Raw genomic sequence first — 23,091 nt, forward strand, 5'->3', positions numbered from 1 at the left:
CGCTAAGTCGCGCTTGCTGTCGGAACACAGTCCGTCCGGCCCCTCCGCTTTTGCCAGCCCGACTCGGGGGCTCTGCTTGGCCGGCGAGCCGCCCCTCCGCCCCGGCTCCCTCCCGCCAGTCCGTGGAGCGCGCACCGCCTCGCCGCCCTTCCTACCCTCTTCCGTGGGCCTCTCGTCTGCGCTTGGCTCCGGAGACTCCGTTCTGCTAATCCTCTGGCGGTTTTCTGGGTTATTTAGGCAGGTATAGGTGGAATCTAAGTGATCAGCAGGACGCGCGGTGAGCCCAGCGTCCTCCTACGCCGCCATCTTCCGGAACTCCCTCAAAAAGTTAAATTTTAAAGGACCTGAACCCCAAAGACCTCAAGAAAGCTCCTGGTTTCCCTCAGTAGCTACTGGCAGCATTAAACTTCCAGCATCATCCCTCAAGGCCAGCTCTCAATAGGCTCCCTATAAAGCCATTCATTAGGAGTAGTTACAGTGCCGCACTGTTCTTTCCAAGTTCTTTGTATCTCCACTGGCTACTCCACATACCTCTGGTAGAAAAATCCCACAGCTGGAGATGTTGAGCTTCCGGCTTGAAAGACCAATATGTGCTTTCTCACTGTGGGGTCCCCTATGTACTCCAGCTCATGGGACAATCTGTGTGTGTAGGAGGTCACGAGACAACCATGCCATGTTTGGAATAGTGAGACACAAAGACTACCACAACAGAGTGTAGAATATTGACAAAGACTCATACCCAAAACAATGAAAGCCACGAATGTTGTATGAGTGAACTAACAGTGTGTATAGTAGCCCCCAGGACCCTGTTTCTCTTGCCTTTCCCACTTTCTTTTGCTGGGTGTCGAGGCAGAACACATGAACTGGTTTTCCCCGAGCTCCAGCACAGCCCCCATCGTCCCTAGAAGGCTGTCTCCCAAAGGTCACACTATTAAGTCCATGACGCCCTCCCAAAGTCCATGGAACTACATTGTCTGGCTCATGCCTCACACGCATCCCTTCTCCCACCACACCTCCACATTGAGACGTCTATGCAAACACAGTCTTGGGAATTGCCCCAGACCTTTGAGAGCTTCTTAATGTAAATATACAAACTTGCCTAATAACCCTGGGTTAAAAATTATGAATGACCTGAAATAATCTTCACACTGGGATTCATCAGCCCAAATTATGGGTGAAGTTTAAAAATCAACAAATAAATAGAGTGAAAAAGGAGCAGTCGTGTTGTAGAAAAATTTTCCCAAATCCTTGCATTTAATGTCATTTTCAGTACCTCCTAATACCTCACTAAAGAGAGCATAAGAAATACTGATCACAGATCAGAAAAAAATTAGCTACAGAGGAATTCAGACTGGGGAGAAAAAAAAGGGAATTGTGTTTATTCTCATTAAAAAAAAAATCCCCTAGGGGCGCCTGGGTGGCGCAGTCGGTTAAGCGTCCGACTTCAGCCAGGTCACGATCTCACGGTCCGTGAGTTTGAGCCCCGCGTCAGGCTCTGGGCTGATGGCTCGGAGCCTGGAGCCTGTTTCCGATTCTGTGTCTCCCTCTCTCTCTGCCCCTCCCCCGTTCATGCTCTGTCTCTCTCTGTCCCCAAAAAAAAAAAAAAAAAAAAAAAAAAATCCCCTAGAGTGATATAAAAGAACAAAAGAGATAAAAAGAATAATAGTTTATCTTTTATTATTGTTAATGCTAAGGGTTTTCATTTTAAAGGATGTCAATCCCAAATGGAATAAGTCAGTATAAATTGGATTGAAAAACAGAATAGTCAACACTATTAACAGTGAACAAAGATGTATAAATTCAAAGATTTTTTTCATATGGATAATTGCATTCAAAATTTTGATCCCAATTTTCTAATTCAAATTACTCTACTGAATTTTGGATTATATATGGTTTTGTGTTAAATCTGTGTTTCCTAAATTCTATCTTTTTTGTATAGCACCCATCACATCAGCACTTAGATCTGGATACTTCATGTGCTTTGTATATTATTTTAATGAAGATGATGATGATTGACTGGAGGTTACTTGAAAAATGCACGATAATGACTACAAGATATTTCTCAACCAATTAGATTCATGGGCCTCATTATTATTCTCTTTGTCTTTATTACATCTTAGACTAAAAATGTAATTACCGTCGTATTTATTTTATAGCCCAACCTTTTCAGGGAAAGGACCCAGATGCTCTAAAGGACATTCATAAAGTCTGGTTCCTTGTATGAAACTGAGTCTATACAGAGTAATGGTTTTTAAAATATCAGACAGTTGTACTTGTTTTGAAATTTTATTTATTCATATATGAGTAAAACTTGCTGAGAGTATTATTTCCTCCCCACCCCCCTTCTCTTGGCTTCTCCTGCTCTGCCCCATGATGCTTCATGAATTGGGGTCACCAGTGCTGTTGTTTGTTCGTTTGTTTGTTTTAATTTGATAAGGGCAGTATGGATAGGAGCAGTTTTTGTTTGCCATAAAAGTGGTATTTTATGTCCATTTGTCTGCTTGTGTCCTGCTGAAATGCACATACTCATAAAGTAATGTATTGAGAACTCTTATTGCCAAAGAGAAACTTAACGTGGTGAGATGTTACTTTTCACGCGAGGGTTCCAGATACCTTAAAATCTTGTTGTGCCCTATAATTAAATAATGTTTATTAAGTCCCATTAACTATACATCAAACATATAGTTTCATAGTTTCTATTCATTAGTTTCATTTTGGAATTATGTTTCAATGAATGAGCCTGCTGATAAGCTAGTAAAAAATAAATGTTGGAAGAGGTCAACCTGTCCTCTGAGATTTAAATAAAAATTAGTGTGAGTCCATCTGATATTAAAAGAGAAATCCAATGCCTCCCTAAAATATTTGTGCATTTGGAGGACTTTCTTCTTATAGATATTTATAGCTTTGAGCTTCTACCCCCATTAAATTCTCACCCTCATTTTCCATACTTACGATGCTATAATAGTTTCATTGTGTGCGAAACTTGTTATATGCACTATGTGTTATTTTTCAGAAGTTCATCATCTGAAACATCAAAAATAAGTTAACTATTTTCTGTTTATAAAGTAATAATTATTCTTTTTTAAAAGTTTATTTATTTTTGAGGGAGAGAGAGAGAGAGAGGGAGGGAGAGAGTAGGAGAGGGGCAGAGAGAGGGAGAGAATCCCAAGTAGGCTCTGCATCATCAGCACAGAACCCTCCTCGGGGCTCGAACCCACGAACCATGAGATCATGATCTGAGTTGAAATCAAGAGTCAGATGCTTAACTGACTGAGCCACCCAGGCACTCCAATAATTATTCTTTGTAAACAATTTTGAAAATCTAGAATACTATATAGGTGGAAAAAATAACCCCCAGGTAATCTTTATTAATGTTTTGGCAATATTCTTTTAAAATTAAAAATGTGCTTGGGGGGCGCCTGGGTGGCGCAGTCGGTTAAGCGTCGACTTCAGCCAGGTCACGATCTCGCGGTCCGTGAGTTCGAGCCCCGCGTCAGGCTCTGGGCTGATGGCTCCGAGCCTGGAGCCTGTTTCCGATTCTGTGTCTCCCTCTCTCTGCCCCTCCCCCGTTCATGCTCTGTCTCTCTCTGTCCCAAAAATAAATAAAAAAAAACGTTGAAAAAAAAAATGTGCTTGGATTTATTTACTTCATTTCAAAATATTTTAGTTGAAATATAATATACATTAATAAATGTATAACACATTTTCTCATGCTCCACTCCAAAGTAACCACTATTCTGAATTCTATCACTGTCAATTAGTTTTGCCTATTCTTCGATGTCATATAGATGAAATCTTACAGCGTATACACTTTTGTATCTGGCTTCTTTCATTCAGCATAATGTCCATGGTTCTTTTTTTATTGATGTATATTATACCACTGTATCAGTATTCTACATTCTATCCATTCTCTTGCTGATGTACATTTGAGTTGTTTTCAGTTTGCGGGTGGATAGAAGTGCTTCGAGAATTTTGTTTGTGTATGTTTTAAATTTCTCTTGGATCTATACGTAAGAGTAGAAGTTTACTTGCTGTGTCATAGGTAGTTCTGTATTTAGCTTTAACAGATACTGCCATATAGTTTTCCAGTTACTATATTTGTCTAAATTACATATGTTAACTGTGCTGACAAAAATTGTGTTAGAATTTGTTGAACTAATGCAAGTCTTAATATGTTTTACGTTCTTGAGATGTAAATTTTAATTAATCAATAATTAAGTAATTAGCAATTTCTTACTAACTCTTTTTTCACTATCTTTATTTTTTTTTATTTATTTATTTTTATTTATTTATTTATTTATTTATTTATTTTTGGGACAGAGAGAGACAGAGCATGAACGGGGGAGGGGCAGAGAGAGAGGGAGACACAGAATCGGAAACAGGCTCCAGGCTCCGAGCCATCAGCCCAGAGCCTGACGCGGGGCTCGAACTCACGGACCGCGAGATCGTGACCTGGCTGAAGTCGGACGCTTAACCGACTGCGCCACCCAGGCGCCCCCAACTCTTTTTTCACTATCTTTAAACATCTGATACAGGATACAGATCTTCATGTCTATTACTTTGGATCCTGTATTTGGATATGGAATCTGACTTAGTATTTGAAGGGCATATTTTACATTGTTTATTCTTAGTCTTAGCAATAGTGTGTATATAATCAGTATGATTCATGAGGTAAAGAATAGCTATTAAAAAACATGAAGGGAAAAAACTTATGAAGGAAAAGCTTTCATGGTTTCATTTATGGCATGGGAGAATGAAGTAAGAAAATACACTGAATATATATGAATATATGTGAATTCCCTAGAGGGCACATGTGTTTTACACATGCTTCCAGGCACATGGCTAATTAAGGAATAGTGGCTTGAATAGCTAAGCTATTTATTTATTTACATGTTATGAACAGTTCAGATAAATCCAAAATCATGAAAACTTCAAACACATTTTGGCATATTCTCTGCTATTTTATAGTGAGGAGGTGAAAGACTTATTTTAAAAATCTTTCTGATTAGGGGCGCCTGGGTGGCTCAGTAGGTTAAGTGTTTGACTTCGGCTCAGGTCATGATCTCACTGTTCATGAGTTCAAGTCCCGTGTTGGGCTCTGTGCTGACAGCTCAGAGCCTGGAGCCTGCTTCAGATTCTGTGTCTCCCTCTCTCTCTGTCCTTTCCCTGCTCATACTGTCTCTGTCTGGCTCTTAAAAAATGAATAAATGCTAAAAAAAAAATTTAAAAAATCTTTCTGATTATAAAATAATGCATGTTCATTTCTGAGAATTTGGAAAAACTCAGAAAATTATTGTAAAAGAATACAAAATTACCTTAAAGTAACCATCATGAGATGAGTACCATAAATTAAGAGATTTATTTCCTTTAAAAGTTATCTCAGAATTATGTCTGATGTTGGAACAGAAGGGGCCAATTGCTTCTGAGGTGCTGTGAAATGTGTAGAGTAATAAAAATCTGATACTGAAATCATCAAAGATTTTGTGTAGAATGACTAGATTCTCTGTCATTCTCAAGTGACCGATTAGGTGTTTTTCTTCAACTATCAGAATGAACTAAAAATTTAAGGACAGTTGATAGGCTTAGTGTACTGCAATTCTTATCCTTATAGAAGTCCAAATTGCCCCATCTTTAATAGGAGTCTTTTAAATTTGCCTCCTGTACCTTTTTGATATGATTTCAATGGTCTTTGTTAACTTCCTTCTTATCCAATATGAAAAGGTAGTCCCTGAATAAGTGTGTTTATCTTACACATTTCTTGTGCTAGACCTGGAATAAGCCTTAGTTTCTTTTAGTGGAAAATAATATTTGAAGAGCACAGTATTGGCCTATGGATGGTTATTCCTCTTGAGTTGTCATTGTATCTAAGCCTTTTTAGTGAGCAGATGTAGGAAAAATTGTATGTATGTGTATGTGTGTGTTAAAAGATAAAATAGATCATAAGTTTATGCTGATTATTTCTAGTTCAAATTCAGAACTACAGAATTTAACTTAACCACTTTTATGTTACGTCTGTATTTTGAGACTTCCTCACTAAGAATCCCAGTACTCACCAACACTCATGATAGGATTAGAATATTCATAATGGCTCGCTTGCTTTATCCCACATTATACAACCAATAGTCTCAGAATAACAATACCAGCACCACCAATAAAAGCAGTTAAATATTTAGGGAGAGGCATCTATGTCCATTCTCTTAAAAATAGCTGCAGTCTACACTATCAGAGCATGCTGTATAGCCACTATACCGTGTACATTCTCCTCTGTAACCTTCATTCATTTTAGTTCTAAAGATAAGCTATATTTAATGTTCATATACCAGTTCTTATATTAATATCTCTCAGATATTTTTGTTCTCTGAGCTTTCTATCTAGTAGGTTTTTCAGAAAGGGCCCATAGGAACAATACACTGTAAATTCTTCCATATTTTTGGCAGTTTGTCTGTGTCTTTTATTCTTGAATGTTAGTTCTGTAGGATAAAAATTCCTTAATTTACATTTTCTTTCTTTGAGTATCCTAAATGTTATTCCAATTTTTTGGTATGAAGTGTTGCTGTCAAAAAGTCTGATACTGAGTTAATTTTCTTTTACTTATAAGGTTCATGTTCTTTTTGCCTAGATGTTCTGATGGTTTTTCCTTGTCTTTATATTTCAGCAATTTTGCTAGACTATGTCTTGATGTTGGTTGATTTTATCAAGTACATGGCATGCTCTTTCTTTAAAAAATTTTTTTTAAATGTTTATTTGTTTTTGAGAGACAGCACAAGTAGGGGAGGGGCAGAGAGAGGGAGACACAGAATCAAAGCAGGTTCCAGGCTTTGGGCTGTCAGCACAGAGCCTGACACGGGGCTTGAACTCATGAACCACAAGATCATGACCTGAGCTGAGGTTGGACGCTTAACCGACTGAGCCACCTAGGCACCCCCGTGGCATGCTCTTTCAAAATGTGCTTTCAAGTCACTTTTTATTTCAGTAAAGTTTTCTTGATTTATACTTTTTGGTTTTTTTTTTCTTCTCCAGGACCTCCTACTATCCATATGTTAGATCTTCTTTGCCTCTCTACAATATTTATCAATTTTTCTTGAAGCATTTTCATTTCTTTTAATTTAAAAGATTTCCTTCCTCACCATCTATTCTTTTTTTTGTTTTTTTTAATGTTTATTTAATTTTGAGAGAGAGGGCATGAGTGGGGGAGAGGCAGAAAGAAAGGGAGACAGAAAAGCTCAAGCAGGCTCTGCGTTGTCAGCACAGAGCCCAACACAAGGCTTGAACCCATGAACCATGAGATCATGACCTGAGCTGAAACCATGAATCAGATGCATAACCAACTGAGCCATTCAGGCACCCTTCTTGTGTTCATTCTTGTTTGATACATTTCTTTTATTTCTAATTCCTTCCTGAGTTTTATCAACACATTTCTATGTTTTGCTACCTCTGATTTATATTGCTATTTTATGTCATTAGTTGTTTCCTTTTCATAATTTATGTCTAATCTTATTTTCTTAATGTTCTTTTGAAATAATATAGTTTTGATGTGTTTCTGGGCATGTATTTCTGACATCCTTTTATTATCTGTAAAGATTTATTCTGCCCTTTATTATTTTCATATAATAACTTTGTATGGGATTTGGCTATGATAATTTTGTTTTCCAATTTGTTATGTGAAAATAGTTTTCTTGAACTTGGTTCAGTAAGGACGCTTGGTTTAGACAGCTTTTCGAATTTCACGGAGATACTCTTTTATTGTCTTCATGCGTTTAAAACAATATGGCAGTTTACTTTCCTCAGATTTCCAATCTTTGTCCTCTCCTCATTTTTATCCAGACCTTCTCTTTCAACATCTTTGTTGTCTCTGACCTGCTCAATTTTGATTCCATTCCCGTGAGCATGGAGTCCTCCCTTGGGAGAGAGCCCTGGTTTGTAAGATTTATTTGAGTGGGCACAAGCTTTACCCTCAAATTGGTCTCCCGTATTTCACTGTTGGCAATTTTGGATCTCTGTTCTTCTCAGAAGCCTCAGATATCCTGTTGCAACTCTTTGCTTGTTCCCACACATATGCTGACATAGGGCACGTCTTGTGGTGGTTAATGATTTTCTCCCCCTAACATTTGGGATTGAAGGGATGCCTTGCCACCTAATTTTGTTATAAATATTGTTCCTGGGATTTTGATTTTGCAGTACAGTTACTCGGTTTTTATGTGGGAAATGGAAATATCTAAAATCTATGCTTCCGTTACCACTTCTATTTTCCCAGAATTCTCAAATTCCTTTTAAAACACTCCGGCTCACTTACCATGACCCTTCATCTTTGCATCTAGGAGTAAACTGACGGAAAAAACATGTGAACGAGACAGTGTACCCTGTATGTGTATGTACATGTGGGTTTATTTGGGGAAGTGAGGTACAGCTGCTGACAATGTGGCAATATATGGATATAGGTGCATCCTAAAAGTTCAATGTTTTGACTTTGCACATTTTGACCATGGGAAGTTTTCCCTTTGGTTTGTGGCATCGCACTGTTTGTAGAACCAGTCTTTATTTTCGAATGTCTTTTTGTCTCTTGGAATGACACTGACACTACAACATTGCTAATTACCCTGTGAGGGGTTAGTTTGTCTACAACTATTTTGTTCCCCCCTAGAATCCACAGCTCTACAGATTCTGGGGAATATTGTGCTTTAAGCTGTCCTTGGAATATTTTTGTTGGCCACATACTTCAGTTCACTTTTTGGTACGGGCCCACATAGGCCCAGTATCATTTCCAGGCTTCTTGAACAATTTCCTTTTGTCACTTACCAACCTCTTGGTAAGCTATTGATCTTGAAATCTAATAGTCAAAAGCTTGGGACAATAGAAGAGTTGCTTTTAATTGAAGACAAATTTCTATTAATGTTAGCAGAAATTATCCTCCTTTTCTACTTACGCCATCATCTATTTGTGATTGGTTACCATGGCAACTGAAAACTGAATTATACAAAAATGCAACTTATTAATGGTTCCATCAGGATGCAGATTTTATACTTTTCAAATTTAACAGTAAAGTTTTTGAAGTTCAAAAACAGATATGGTAGAGCATACAAACTCAAAAAATAGTTAAAACATTTTCTATGTGTAAGGTATATAGACTATGGTTTGTGATATGAAGGGTTGGAAATTAAATGCCTACAATGGTCAGAGAGGTATTAAATGTAGACAAGACCAAGTGTAATCAACAGGGGTTGTTGGAGACTAAAGTTACCTAGAGAGAATTTAATTTTTCAGTGTTATTCTTTATTTTTGAGAGAGAGCAAGAGCGCGCACACGCGCAAGCTGGGGAGGGGGCAGATGATCCAAAGCAGGCTTGCTCTGACAGCAGGGAGCCGAGCCCAGCCCGATGCTGCATGCAGGTCTCAAACTCATGAACTGTGAGATCATGACCTGAGTCAAAGTTGGATGCTCAACAAACTGAGCCACCCAGGTGCCCCTAGAGAGAATTGAATTTAAATGTTTATAAGGTACTGTGAATATAACAAAAAAAAATGCCTATGCGTGTGTGTGTGTGTGTGTGTGTGTGTGTGTATAAATATATACCGTGTATGACTGTAAGTTTGTGACACTTGATTCAGTGTGAAATAGGTTTATGTAAAATTCTATTGAATTGATTAACCAATTTATCAGTATAATAAAAGAGCCTTAGAAAATTATAGATGAATTATTTTAAAACAAAAGCTTCCCATAGAAACTCAAGAAAACTCAGAAACGTTTAGAAGAGTAAGTGAATGGACACACTTTTTATAGAAAAAATATATACTTTATTTTCAACTAGAAAGGTGCAAACATGTAACTTTTGGTCACATTCTCAACAAATAAACTGTCCAAAAAACAGTCATAGTCAAGGTAGAAACAAATGCTTCCAGGTGGAAAAACTGATCATCTATACACACCCACTCATTTTTTTTTAATAAAGGCCACTTGTTCATTAAAACAAGGCTACCACATTTTCAACTGACAAATTAGACTTCTAAGGACATCACTGCCTCATATTCAGTAAACAATCTGTTTTGATGGAGTATCACTCTGACCAGAATTTCCATTTGAATATCCATTTCATGCTTTGAATTATCAGATAAGCTTTCCATCCTACCTATGGTGTTCAGAATTGAGGCTAACATTTGAAATATCAAAGCATAAAAACATAAACAAAAAGGCACAAACAACTTTAAATTAACTTAGATAACTGTACAAATATATATATATATTTATATATATATATATATATATACACACACACACACACAATATTTACAGTGTCAATAAAAAAAAAAATCTGGCTTGTTACAGGCAAATTAGCTTGCCACAAGCTGTCCAGTCTAATAGACAGGATTCTGATTCCTGAACAGTGTCATTCAAATCAGAATGTCAGAGCTGAATCTGCTGTTCTGACTTAAAGAAGAACTTGACCCAGCCTCATGAAGGCTGGAGGACACACATCCTAGCCGTTGCTGGAGCTACAGTAGGCAGGTCATTGAGCATGCTAAAATTTTCCTTCTCAATCACACTCCAAAGAGCAGGCCCCTACCACTTTAAGGTGACAAATCGTTTCTACAGGTGCCCCCCCCACCCCCCACTGCTCCTCAAGCCACACCTTAGTCTACATTCTGGTGCTCTGTGCTAATGTAGTCCCCCCACCCCGGTCAAGTCTTAACTTTCTTCAAACCAGTGTCTGGGTTGATAAGACTCTTTTGTTTGAATGTCACATGGCACAATATTTTGAATTCGGTGGGACTGTTTCTCTCCCCCAGTTAGAAAAACAGATTTAAATAACTTGTACTACTGAAATCATGTTTACACAAAAATGAGATGTGAATCAGTTCAAGTTATAGCCTAATGAGTTAATGTCTCTCACACTCTCTGGCTTTAGGCCATGTCTCCATACATCTTCCTGTAGTACAGGGACTCAAAGATGTCGTTGTCTCCAGGACAGTTGTAATGGCAGGCACAGGTCTTGATGAACATCATACTCTTCTTCATGAGCTCCCCGTCGGGGCACTTGAACTCCACAGGCAGAGTCGTGGTTCTGTGTGGGGTGCAGCACCGGCCATCTGTGCATACTCCACAGAACTTAGCCCGGTAAGTCTTCACGCTGGTACAGCCAGAAAGCTCAAACTTGACAGGCTTGGAGATTTTGGGGGTACGGATGCACTTTTTGCCCTTCTAAGGAAGACAAAGCAGAAGAAAAAAAAAATCAATGATTCTCTAAGGGGAGTGGCTTTCTTCAAGCTCTGTGTGTTTTAGCCTTATGTTGTCTGACTTTTGTCTATATTTTGAGGAGAGGAAGTTGGACTCTCACTTGCCAGGTTTCCAAAAATAGACATGGCCTCTCTCGGGATGTCTTGAATTAACTAACCGTGTGGAGAATTTCATAGTGGAAAGCTGGTGGTTTCTATTACACAACAGCCCATTCCAGCAAAACAGCTCAACGGTTAGGTATTTTTGGAGATAAAAGGTCTATAATAACAAGGATGGGGAGACCCAACTTTAGTCCTAACCATTATCATTCCATGCAAGTTCGTTAATAGGAGCAGAAAATGTACCTTAATGTTCTCTTCCAGGTCGGCTTCGCAAGGCCTGACCATGCACAGGCGGCTCTGCTTCTCCAGCCTGCAGAAGGCGTTGTCATTGGTAACCCGGGTGGAGATGCCCATCCCACAGGTCTTGGAACAGGCGCTCCACTCTGTGGTCTGGACCAGGCAGTTGGCCCGGATCATAGTTGGGTCTGGGCCAAATGTGTCTTCCAGTCGGTAAGCTGTGAGAGCAGAGCACACAAACACAAGGTAAGACGCCAGGATAAGACATTTCCCCCTGCCCCTGGCAGAGTTAGGAGTCAGCCCCTGGGGGGAGGATCACAACACTGACTTAGAGGAAGATCCAACTCACCGGCGAGGGCAGGGCCAACCACGGTGTGGTCCTTGGGCTCGTCGCACACCCACTCCTCACAGCATTTCCCCGGCAGCTTGACCCTCCGCGGGAAGGGGCAGTCAGGGCTGGGCAGGCGGACGTCCATGCTGCACAGGGGCACGCAGCCCACCGCCCCGTCCAGGCAAGTGCACTGGTATTTGCAGCTGCTCTGGAAGGACTCGCCGCTCCGGTACACGGTACCTCCGAAGACGCAGGGGGCACCATCTTTGGCTGAGGGAGAGGAAGGGAACAAGGGTCAGGCATCGGTGGCGGGAGGCGAGTCGGGGTGCGCGGGGAGCAGGGCTCCGGGGTGGGGAGGGGCGGCCGGGACACCGCCGGAGGCGGCGTGGGGCGAGGGGCCCGGGCCGCGGCGCTTACCGGTGCACACGCCGATCTTGCGGTTGGCCGGGGAGCCGAAGTCGCAGAAGAGGCCCTTGTGTGGGTCGCAGGGGTCGCGCTCCGTGCACAGCTCGCCCAGCTGCTTGGCGCACACGCGGCAGCAGCCGCAGCCGTCCAGCACGAGGCTGACGCCGGCGGGGCAGCGCGGCGCCGGCGCGGCCGCACACTGGCACGGACCGCCGCAGTCTTGGCCGGCGGCGGGCTGCGTGGAGGAGGGGGCGGTCAGCGGGCGCACGCCGCTCGGCGCCCCGGGCCCTGCCCCGCCCTGCCCCGCACGCCCTCCCCCAGGCGGCGGCCGCCGCGGGGCTCTCGGCTTACCCGGCCGCAGAGGGCGAACAGGAGCACGAAGGCGCAGCGGACCGGGCCCAGGCCGGCGGCGGACATGGTCTGGCGCTGCGGGCGGGGCGGACGGCGGGCGGAGTGCGGCGGCGGCGGCGGCGGCGGCGGCGGCGGCGGGGTGGGCGCGGCGGTCCCGACGCTGGATCGCGGGCTCGGGCTGGAGGTGGGTGCCTGGGCGCACCGGGCTGAGGTCTGGGAGCTGTCGGCCGGGGCGGCTGCCGTCGGAGGGAGGCGGTCGGTCGCCGGGGTTGGAGTTGCACTGGCTGCCTCCTCTCAGTGGGAAGAGTTGTTGTGTGAGGCTGAGGCGGGCGGCCCGCGGCTTTTATACGCTCCGGGCGGCCCCGGCTCGCCAATGAGCTGAATGGAGTCCTACACAAACAGGGACATTCCTCGCATTCCTCCCCACCTTCCTGCCTCATCAACTCACACCGGATTGATCCTGACCCCTTGACACTCAGCATTCCTCCCGTCTGAAAAAGCTGGCACACTCTAGCTCACCAGAAAGAAAAAAAAAAAAAAAAAAAAAACCTCAGTATTTCCAGTACCAAATAGGATTTTTTCCCCCTTGCTTCTTCGCACCACTCCTGATTTATAGCATTGAAAAACACATCAGCAATTACTATTATTTTTTATACCACTCTCTTCTGTTCCTAACAACTGTGCCCGCTCTATCCACTGACATACATGCTTTTTAGGAGGTAGGTAGCCCAAGAGGCTAACAGCAGGGATTCCTAAAAAATTCGAAAGGGTTTCTTTCCTGATTATTTTTGTAATGATTTTAATTTTAGAGGCTGTCTGTCTTTGAAAACTCTTCAGAGAGCAGAGGAGGAGTTGATTGCTTTTAACCAGCTGGAATCCCCAAGAAGCTTACCTGTAAACTCCAAATTCCATATTGGAGATGTAGGAATTTGATCATTTGTCACTTGAGATAATGGTTTGGATGCCTATTGCCCGATGAGAAAGAGAACAAAGCCAGGGGTCAGGGTATGGATGCAGTTTTCTGGGGGAGATTTCCAGCACTCTTGCTTTGTTTTCTCTTAATATATGTAACAGTTTTATTGTTGGGGGTATAGGGAGAGAAAGAGATGAATGGGCGTCAGTATTTCCAGAAAAGTGGGTCTGTTGTCATGTCAGAGCAAATGATTATGTGTTGAGGTAGAGGCTCTGGGTATTGGGAAGAGAGGGGAACCATCCAGGAGAGACAGCAAGAAGCTTGGGGTTTAGTTGGGGTGTTTTAAACACAGTTTGGGTCTTTGAGAAATGAGTGCTTTTTTTTTTTTAATACTAAAATCTATAATCTTCGAATGTGGATCGGACTTGGTTTGTTGCAGTAAAAACATCTGATAATATAACAAGAACAGTGTACCCCATTAATATCTGGTTATAAACTTAGAGTGTCTATGTATAATATATTTTAGTGACTCTCCATACATCTGTGAATAGTGATTGTGACTTCTTACTGCCCAAGGAGCCTGCAGCCTAGTGGAGTGAGATCAGGTGAAGGAAACAACAGGTTTTGTCCTCTTTGCTTGTGTGCAGATGCCAAAAACAGCCAATAAAGTCTAAGCACATTTTTGTTTCTTAATATCGCTAGTTAGTTTCACTAAGGACTTAATTAACCATACTTTCATTTAGAATCTATTGATTAACTTCTCCCCACCCTTTTTTTTTTGTTTTAATAACTCCAGTTACCATTGTCTGTAAAGAGACAGATTCCAGATCGGGCCATTTTTTTCTATTGTGATGCCACCTCATTTGACCCTAGTGTGACCAATGAGTAAATTCATTTCATTTGCGGATGTTTCACTGTATAGGTTTAAGATCAACATACCTGGTTTTGATGCAGAGACGAGTGTTCGGAAACAACACTATAGATTTATAATTTGAAAACAGCCTGTTTAAACTGGCTGCATTTTTTTTTTTATGTTTCGATTCTTTCTATTGAAAAAGAGCCAAGAAGAAAATAATCACTCCATCTTCAGCATAGACCACATCATCTGTGCACAATTACCTCCCTAAGCAATCCACATGTTGTGCAGCGTAGTTGCATGTCAACAGTGTGAGTGGCCAGCAAGGGGGGGGGGGTGCCTCTGAAGCTCAGGAAGAATTTTCAACATTGTTATTTAATGTTCTTTCCAAGCATTCCTCAAAGAGAGGAGAAGAGGCCTAAAAGTTCCTATTTAAAGACAGAACATTCCAAGTTATGTTAATAGCCACATGTGTATTAAAGGCAACTTAGCCCCCAACTTTCTCTTCCCTCGTGGATGGTTTTAAAAGTCCAAAATATGTGGGAAGCCACAGTGAAATCTTTCAAGACCTAAACCTTGAATTATGGCTACCACTAATGGTTGGAAAGGTGTGGTAGATGGGGAAGGGTAGGGATGTGAAGTTGGAGCCTCACCTGAGGTGGGATGTGGGCTCCGTCTTGTGGCTTGCAGGGTGAGGTAGATGGGAGAATGGTTGGGAATTTTTGAATGCTCTGGAGAGTCTGAGAGCCACCACCAATAGCTTCACGTACAGCAGAGTGGAGACTCTCATTCATGAAAGGGATAAATTGCTGGGCTGGGTTATAGTTGGGTGACCTGGTTTATATTCTTGGAACTGCCATTCACAAATCTTAGGGAAGTCACAAGTAAGAGCTGTATTTCCAAGTTGACCTTATTAAAATGATGATAATGAGAATGTTTTATGTCACAGGATTCAATGATTAATTGGATCAAAGTTCTTAGGGAATTGGTGCTCCCGCCCACCCCCCTCTTTCTTGATTTTCTTTTTTTTCCACAAACGTACTTACTATTCTGCTGGGTTGTTAAAAATACCAAGATGTATTATAAAAAGAATTTGGTTTTACTATAAAATTCACATGGTCCCTCAAAGTCTCAAGAAGTCCATAGTTAGCTCCAAATGGATGGTTTTAATATTGGCTAGGAGAAAAGAAGTATACTGAAGTATATAGAACATGGAGTCTCAGAATAGAAGAATAATGCTGTGCACTATAAGGTTAGGTTGAGGCTTTATGATCACAATTCCTCTGAAGAGTTGAACATAAAAGATTATTAAGAAAGTAACACACACACACACACACACACACACACACACACACAGAAAGAGAAGACACCCAAGACATTCACAGACTCAAAAGTATGTTTACATTGTGTTATGGGGGCCATCAAGTGCCAGGAAATTCAAAGGGAAAGGCTGACACTGTCCTTAACTTATGCCATGGGATCTGAATTCTTACACTATTATAAATGACTCAGCAAATGTTTGTGTGCACCTGGGCGGTAAAATGGAAATAGTGGCTTCTTATAACTTTGTCCAACTCTGACTTATCCCCTTATCCCCAACCCTTTTGATTGACAGCAGGTTAGAACTGGGAGAAAACGGTCTTTGAATTTATATGCAAAATGGTTAAAATGCACTAATTTTGCCTTGTAAGCAAGTGTTTATCTAGCAATGTTTTTCAGAGAGGTGTTTTTTTGTTTTTTTCTTTTTTTTTTTCTTTTTTTTTTTTTTTTTTGGTAAAATGAGGCATTCACTAAGCTGGCCACTGAGTCCTGTTTACAGAGCTATATAAGGTACGTGTGTGTCTACTCAGGCATCATTTGTACAGGTCGTTTGGTTAAGTCTTGTAAGATGTTCAGCTGTGGATGTATTACATTCCTTCTCTTATGTTTTTTGTTGTTTTTTTCCCCCCCTAAAAAAAGGTTACTTGATCAGGTATCAGACATAGAGAAAAGCTGGCAGGACTACAGGAAAGTGGCCAGACTTTGGAGTGTTTGTGTACTTAAAGAAGGAATCTTGCACATTTTCAACTTTCAGCCGTAGACATTTTCTTATAAGAGCAAGTGGGAGTCTGTGCCAGCCCTCAAAGCGGAAATCAGAGCTCCCAGGGAAACATACTGGAGGAATGTGGCTCAATGCCAAGACCCATACGCAATGCATACACTGAGCTGTCAGATTAATGGGAAGTCTGGCCGTATAAGGGCATCTGGACAGTGAACCAGTTTTTTTACCATGGTGGGTGGGGAGTGGGCTTCGGGTGTTTTTAGCATGCCTCAAATTCAGTCAGGTAAATGAATTCCACCAGAAGGATGATGTGCCGGATGGCTTTTTGAGAAATAGTCATAAATATCATCCCCAAAACTTCAGGGACTCTGGCTTGGTTTATATTGCCTTATATTTGCTTAAAGATGAAGGTCAAAGAGAGGGTGTACTCACTGGGAGTTCAGAGGTGGGAAAGAAGTGTGAATGTTTACTATCTAAATTGCATTCATTTCCTCCCTGCTCTTTCCTCCTGATAATTAGTTCTGACTTTCTTGGAATATTTTCTAATGCAAAGGTGTTTGTCAAGAATGTAGTCAAGACTGTTCCGTGCGGTCTGTGTTGATGTTTCCCTGTCCATTTACTTGCTTGTAGATGGAGTTGAGGGTTAGGGTGAGAAAGGAAAGGAATTTTTAACAAAATGACATTTTCTTCAGTTTACTACTTGTCTCACTTGTTGTTTTTTTTTTTTAATTTTTTTTTTCAACGTTTTTAATTTATTTTTGGGACAGAGAGAGACAGAGCATGAACGGGGGAGGGGCAGAGAGAGAGGGAGACACAGAATCGGAAACAGGCTCCAGGCTCTGAGCCATCAGCCCAGAGCCTGACGCGGGGCTCGAACTCACGGACCGCGAGATTGTGACCTGGCTGAAGTCGGACGCTTAACCGACTGCGCCACCCAGGCACCCCTTGTCTCACTTGTTTATTAGTTTAATGAAAATCCTGTGCTGCCTCTACTCTGCTTGCATTAATCTGAGATGGTGCTGGAGAATATGGATGCTACTATGGATGGAGATGGGTCTCCGACACTTTTCCTGACATATTAGCAACTCCAATTTATTAGTTTAGCAACCCTGAGTCTTTACAGCCCTTGTTTTATCAGCTTAAATGGGAAGGGTCTCCTTGGTGATACTTTAGGTGATGAGAGGCAATGTAAAAGAAGGGAGGTAACCGTTCTTTCAAATGTGCCATTTGGGGAAACCAAATCAATAGGTTTAGGAGGAACAGAGCATTGAGACTAGATAACTTGTTTCAAAGAATGGGAGTAAGGGGGAAGGATACATATTTTGAAAGGACAAGTATAAAATAGATAAGCGAATGTGTCCCAAGAGATTCTGCCAAGGTTTGGGGAAGTGGGGCAAACTAAGGCCCCATCAATTCACCCTTTGAAATGTGTTCCACCTCCTACCAACAAGCCTGAGCTCCTTCTCACAACTTCAGAACTCCCTGGAATACAGTGTTTGTTTTTAATTATTTATTTATTTGAGTAATCTCTATACCCAACATGGGGCTCAAACTCAAGAACTTGAGACCACGAGTCAAATGCTCTTCGGACTGAGCCAGCCAGGCACCGCTCTCTGGAGTACATTTCAAAAACCATTAGGTAGGGACTCCTGGGGTGCTCAGTTGGTTAAGTCACCAACTCTTGGTTTGGGCGCAGGTCATGGTCTCACAGTTCGTGAGTTCAAGCCCCGCATCATGCTCCATGTTGACAGTGTGGAGCCTGCTTGGGATTCTCTCCCTCTCTCTCTCTCTCTCTCTCTCTCTCTCCCTCCCTCCCTCCCTCCCTCTGTCTCTCTGCCCTTCCCCTGCTTGTGCTCTCTCTCTCTCTCAAGATAAATAAATAAACTTAAAAAAATAAAAACATTAGATAGGGCTCAGAGGGCTGGCCAGAAGGCTGGAGGTATGAGCTCCATACTGCCTTTTGCCTGCCATGTGACTTGAGGGAAGGTACTAGTCCTCTCTGAGCCCAAATTTCCCACCTGTTCAAGGTTATTTTTCAGCCCAAGGACACCATGTTTATGCAAGTACTTTTACATGACATATTAAGATTTTAAATTTACCAATTTCTGTTAGTTCTTCAATGGTTCTTCCTTGCCCTTAAGACTAAGCCCAACTCAGCTTTAATTTTCAAAACCCATCACAGTCTGAGTTTATAACACCATTCAATTTTGCAAGGATTTTAGAGCGTTACAACTCTGTGAGAGCTCAGACAGAATCAAATCCTACTTCTTCATTTTTTAGATTAGATGCTCAGAATTGACAGAGACACTTCACAAAGGAAACTTTTCTGTCTTATGCCCTTACATATCTCCTGTATGGAAGAATTATCACAATCTGTTTCTCTTTTAATCATAGTTTTCGGGATGCATAAAAAAGAATTCTGTACTTAGCTTGTTTTAGTCACATGATGACATCTGCTTCCTTCATTTCCATTTTATAATTTTTGTTCCAGTTTTTTCATGTGGAAGGGAGGTCCAAATAGTCCTCCTTTCTTCGGTGAAAAGCACGTAAGCTACCACTAATCCTCAAGTAAGAATACGGTGTGTAAATATTAAAGAAAGAACTAAAAATTTATTATTGCCTGTGTCTATGATGTTTTCTTTAGACTTTTTATTTCTCAGAAACCAAGATGGTATTCTTTGGCTTCACATAATGCAACAGACATTTTACATTCTACATACACTTGAATTAACATTTTTCTTTCGTTTCATTTTGCGATGTGGACTGTGCAACCGTGATATTGACAAGCAAGTTTTCAAATTAAACGGTAACTGGTAGCCAGTACATTCTAGAATGCTGAAAACCAAGTTGTTCAAGCTATCCAAAGAGTTTCCAAGATGTTTTCCTCTGTGTGGATTTTCAAGTACCTATGGGAATCTTATGTTAAAGTCTTAATACATGGATAAGGCTTTCTCAGAAGGTGTCTTACCTTCTAAGTCAGAGTTTACACCATATCCGAAGAAGAAAAGAACACTCAGTTTAAACTCTCGACATCATCAGATTTGAAGTAAAAGTGAACTAATGCATTGTTTAATTTGACAGTGGAACGTACAATGCCGTTTTCGTCTGGTCAATTTAACAAGAATGCTACTTAGAGCTTTGCCTGAGTGCCTGGAATGGATGCCCTGTGTGGCTGTGTCACCTTTCATTGAGGTGGAAATTTTAAATTTACAAAGCCCTCTCACAAACGCTGTGTCTCTTCAGCTTCATAACAACTGTGTGAGGTCTTATCCTCCCATTTTTCAGGTAGGAGAATTGAGGTCCAACCAAGCTTGGTCAGAGGCAGGGACCTGCAAATTTGAATTCAGTCCTTCTAAAGGGAACACACTTGACTCTGCCTCCAAACTCCACTGCGTCTTTTCTTCACATTCTATATACAGGGGTCTCTGAACACTGTATGTTCTTAAGATAGTTATCTCCAATTTTCTTAAACTCTTAAAGCACACACCCTAGAAAGCATATGAAATAAAGTACTGTGGGTTAATTGGCAGAGTCAGTATAATGCTATGGTCTGAGATAAGCATGAAATATAAAGATAATGATTACTGATCTGCATTTGGAGAGAACCTTGGGCTTAGACAAAGTTGTTTTTTGTGGGGTTTTTTTGACAGTTAAGATTTTTGTGATTTTGCTGTATAGACAGATGTGTTGCTTATTATCTGCTGAGATGAACTGAGGTAGCTGAGAAAGGAAAAATGAATCAAGACGATGGGTATGCTTTGGAAGGCTTAATATCAGGGTGTGTACCACTGTGACATCAGCTTCAGCCCACACTGAAAATGTTCAGTCTCTAACTCAGTTCAATCTTGTTTTGACTGAGTCTCAGACCAACCACAGACATCACCAAAGTCTTCTTGAATAATTGCATCATTCACCGATTAGCTACCCTGATGAATAAATATCGCGACAGAGCCTCAGGCCATCAGCATTGAAGCAATATCCACCATAAGTAGATTCGTCACAAGTATCTCTTAATAGACACATTCCAGCATGCTATTGGCATAATGCTTATTTTATGAATTTCATCTTTGGTAAAAAATGCACTTTCCTCAAACTGAATACAGTTTGTATTTCAGGCTTACAGCTTTCCCCTTGTCTCCCTTCACAGTGAAATAATGGATTTGAATCCTGACTACTTTCATGTTAATGGAATGAGAGCCATGTCATAACTGCACAGACTTGTGGCTAAAGAGTGTTGTCTAGGAATGGCAGGTTTATAACGAGGGACTTTTCTTAGGGACCCATGCACGTACGTGAAAATGAACAACTGTAGGAAAAAGTTGCATATGACTATAGACTTGCTAATGTCTGGACACATTTCACCATTAAGCTATTTCTCACATACAAATGATGAAAGCTGATTTTGTCCACATGAATCTTCTGTGGTGCTTTTCATCATTGCTAGCTGCTCTCTGTTTATTCTTCTTGCTCATGTGTGTTGCCCTGCCATTTCCATGTATGGTTGATTCTCTCGACTCTGCTTGTTTTCAGCTCTGTAGGTGAGCAAGCAAACTTCCGGTCCAGCTTCAGAGAGACTTTGAACCAGTTTTATTTTGCAGTAGGGCCGGGCACTGCTACAGCCCAAGTATCCCCTGTTGGCTTTCACTGCTTTCTAGGCAGGCCTCTCCCTCACCAGTCAAGCGGATTTTTCCCAGCTAGCTTCTGGGGGAGCTGCCAGAAGAGGGGCCCTGTAGCATGCTGATACCACTTCTGTCTCTCTGGGGTTCTCATCTCACTCAGCTGAAGCCTGACCTAAATCTAAGGGCTCAGGAACTCCAAACTCCTAGATTTCTCATGCATCACATCCAGATTTTGAAGAAGGGAAAATGACTTTATGTTGAGTACAAAGGGCAATCTGGAACCTACTTTGTCTACAGGAAGTAGACTTTTAAGACTGACATGAAGGCAGGTGACCTGAGGCAGCACAAGGCACCAAATGCATTGACAGGTGCATCACCTGGCATCCTTTAGAGACGCACTGCTGAGGGTCACTTTGCTTGGGCTTTCTTACTTTTCCTGGCAGTGCTGGTGGGAGGGAAATACTGTTTTCCCATTGAGGCAGTCCAGTATTCAATCAGGCTAGGCCTGGGAGAGCAAAGGTGAAAAGACCCCAATAGATCACTTAAAAAGAAAAACAACAACAACAACAAAAACCAATAAACTGAGACGTTTTCATCCGGTTTTAAAGATCTCAAGAATAAAGCCTGACAAAATAAGCTTGGTTCATATTTAATTAAACGAGATTTTTTTCAGCAGTTCTAGTTTAATATTCTAGTATGAAACTTTCTTAAAAGCTCATTAAAGTAAGCTAATTCTGTAGTTTAAAGCATTTCATAAAATTAGCCACTATTTTGGATTGGCTAGACCAACTTTTTGTTATTTTGAGTTCAAATGTTCTATTAATAGAGGCAACATAGAATTGACTTGAATATAGAATTTGTTGGGCTTTCTGTTTCTCTTTTTGACTATTTCAGGAGAGCGCTTTTTTCTTTCTTCTTCCTTGTTCCATTATTTAGCTGTGTCTGTTAAATGTGTGACATCAGGCAAACTACTCAATCTAAGCCTCACTTGGCTCCTTTTAAGTTGGAGATACCAGTACTATCCACAAGATTGGTGTGATAATTTGTAAGGATTAAATACCAAAAACTTGTAAAGCATCAAGCACAATGCTGGTCAGAGTATAAGCACTCAAAAAATGTTTGTTAAAGTAAAATAAAACTTTCCTTTTAGCTCCTATCTAAATATTTTCAGATACTAAATTTCTGCCTTAACATTTGCCAAAAATGAGCCCTTAGCCCAGTAGGTTTTGGGGTCATGAATTATGCAGATTACACAGGATGAAAAGAATGTTGTGACTGTCTGTTGACAGCCTTTTTCAAGCAAGCCGCATACCATTGTTATGTCACTTCTGAATGATTTATGAATTGTGATTCTGTCCTTAGGATCCCGTTTTCTGTGTTTTTTTTTTTCCATCAAATTGCCACAGGGGGGAGTATAGGTTCTTGAAAGAAGCAAATAATACAGTTTAAAGGATTTGATACCAATTATTTTTAAGAATGCCCATATCTAAAACATCTAAACATTATATTAATACCCTTGAGGAAATAGAAGTATTTATGATAAAATAATATGGAAGGCCACCGTTCAATCTTAGATTTAATAATTTTGTAATAGTTGTAACAACAGTGCCTGGAAAATGTCTCTGTAACATGGAGAGGTGAATGCGTGTGTGTGTGTGTGTGTGTGTGTGTGTGTGTGTGTGTGTGTATGGGCATTATTGGCACTATAGGAGAAGGAGGCATTTTAAGTTTCTAGTTTTTGCCATTAAAGTCATAAAATGAAAGAGGAAGAGGGAGAGAAAGAAAGAGACTAAGTGTTAATATATATAAAATGAGGTTGAGAATGACTTGGATACAATAATGTGACACGGCTTTATAATATGGATGATACTGAACCCACTGGGTACATATGGGGAGATTTAACCTGATGAAATTCAATAGCTAGATAATTCTAGTTCTAGCTAGAACTGTGGGAGTGGAAAATAAAATGTCTCTTTCAATAATACAATTGCATTTAAGAGCTGCAAAA

General features: G+C 41.0%; 1 protein-coding gene across 1 annotated transcript; it reads right to left on the reverse strand.

Moving 5' to 3' along the window:
- Positions 1-9,768: 9,768 nt before the first annotated feature.
- CCN2 (cellular communication network factor 2) lies at positions 9,769-12,874 on the reverse strand. The gene is made up of 5 exons (XM_058735293.1): positions 12,655-12,874; positions 12,316-12,538; positions 11,917-12,168; positions 11,574-11,785; positions 9,769-11,193 (listed from the first exon to the last, which is right to left on the reverse strand). Exons 1-5 carry the CDS (start codon positions 12,718-12,720, stop codon positions 10,897-10,899), a joined length of 1,050 nt encoding a protein of 349 aa, XP_058591276.1. The 5' UTR covers positions 12,721-12,874; the 3' UTR covers positions 9,769-10,896.
- Between the last annotated feature and the right edge of the window lie 10,217 nt (positions 12,875-23,091).

The sequence above is a fragment of the Neofelis nebulosa genome, chromosome 6, assembly GCF_028018385.1.
Source record: "Neofelis nebulosa isolate mNeoNeb1 chromosome 6, mNeoNeb1.pri, whole genome shotgun sequence".
Classification (NCBI taxonomy): Eukaryota; Metazoa; Chordata; class Mammalia; order Carnivora; family Felidae; genus Neofelis; species Neofelis nebulosa.

What these genes read in the sequence shown, in the direction of transcription:
- CCN2 (XM_058735293.1), bottom strand. Translation starts at nt 12,720, where the DNA reads ATGTCCGCCGCCGGCCTGGGCCCGGTCCGCTGCGCCTTCGTGCTCCTG. An exon ending in TGTTCGCCCTCTGCGGCCGG is followed by an intron (nt 12,539 to 12,654) that starts GTAAGCCGAGAG and finishes TCCTCCACGCAG; the next exon opens with CCCGCCGCCGGCCAAGACTG. An exon ending in GGTTGGCCCTGCCCTCGCCG is followed by an intron (nt 11,786 to 11,916) that starts GTGAGTTGGATC and finishes CTGCTCTCACAG; the next exon opens with CTTACCGACTGGAAGACACA.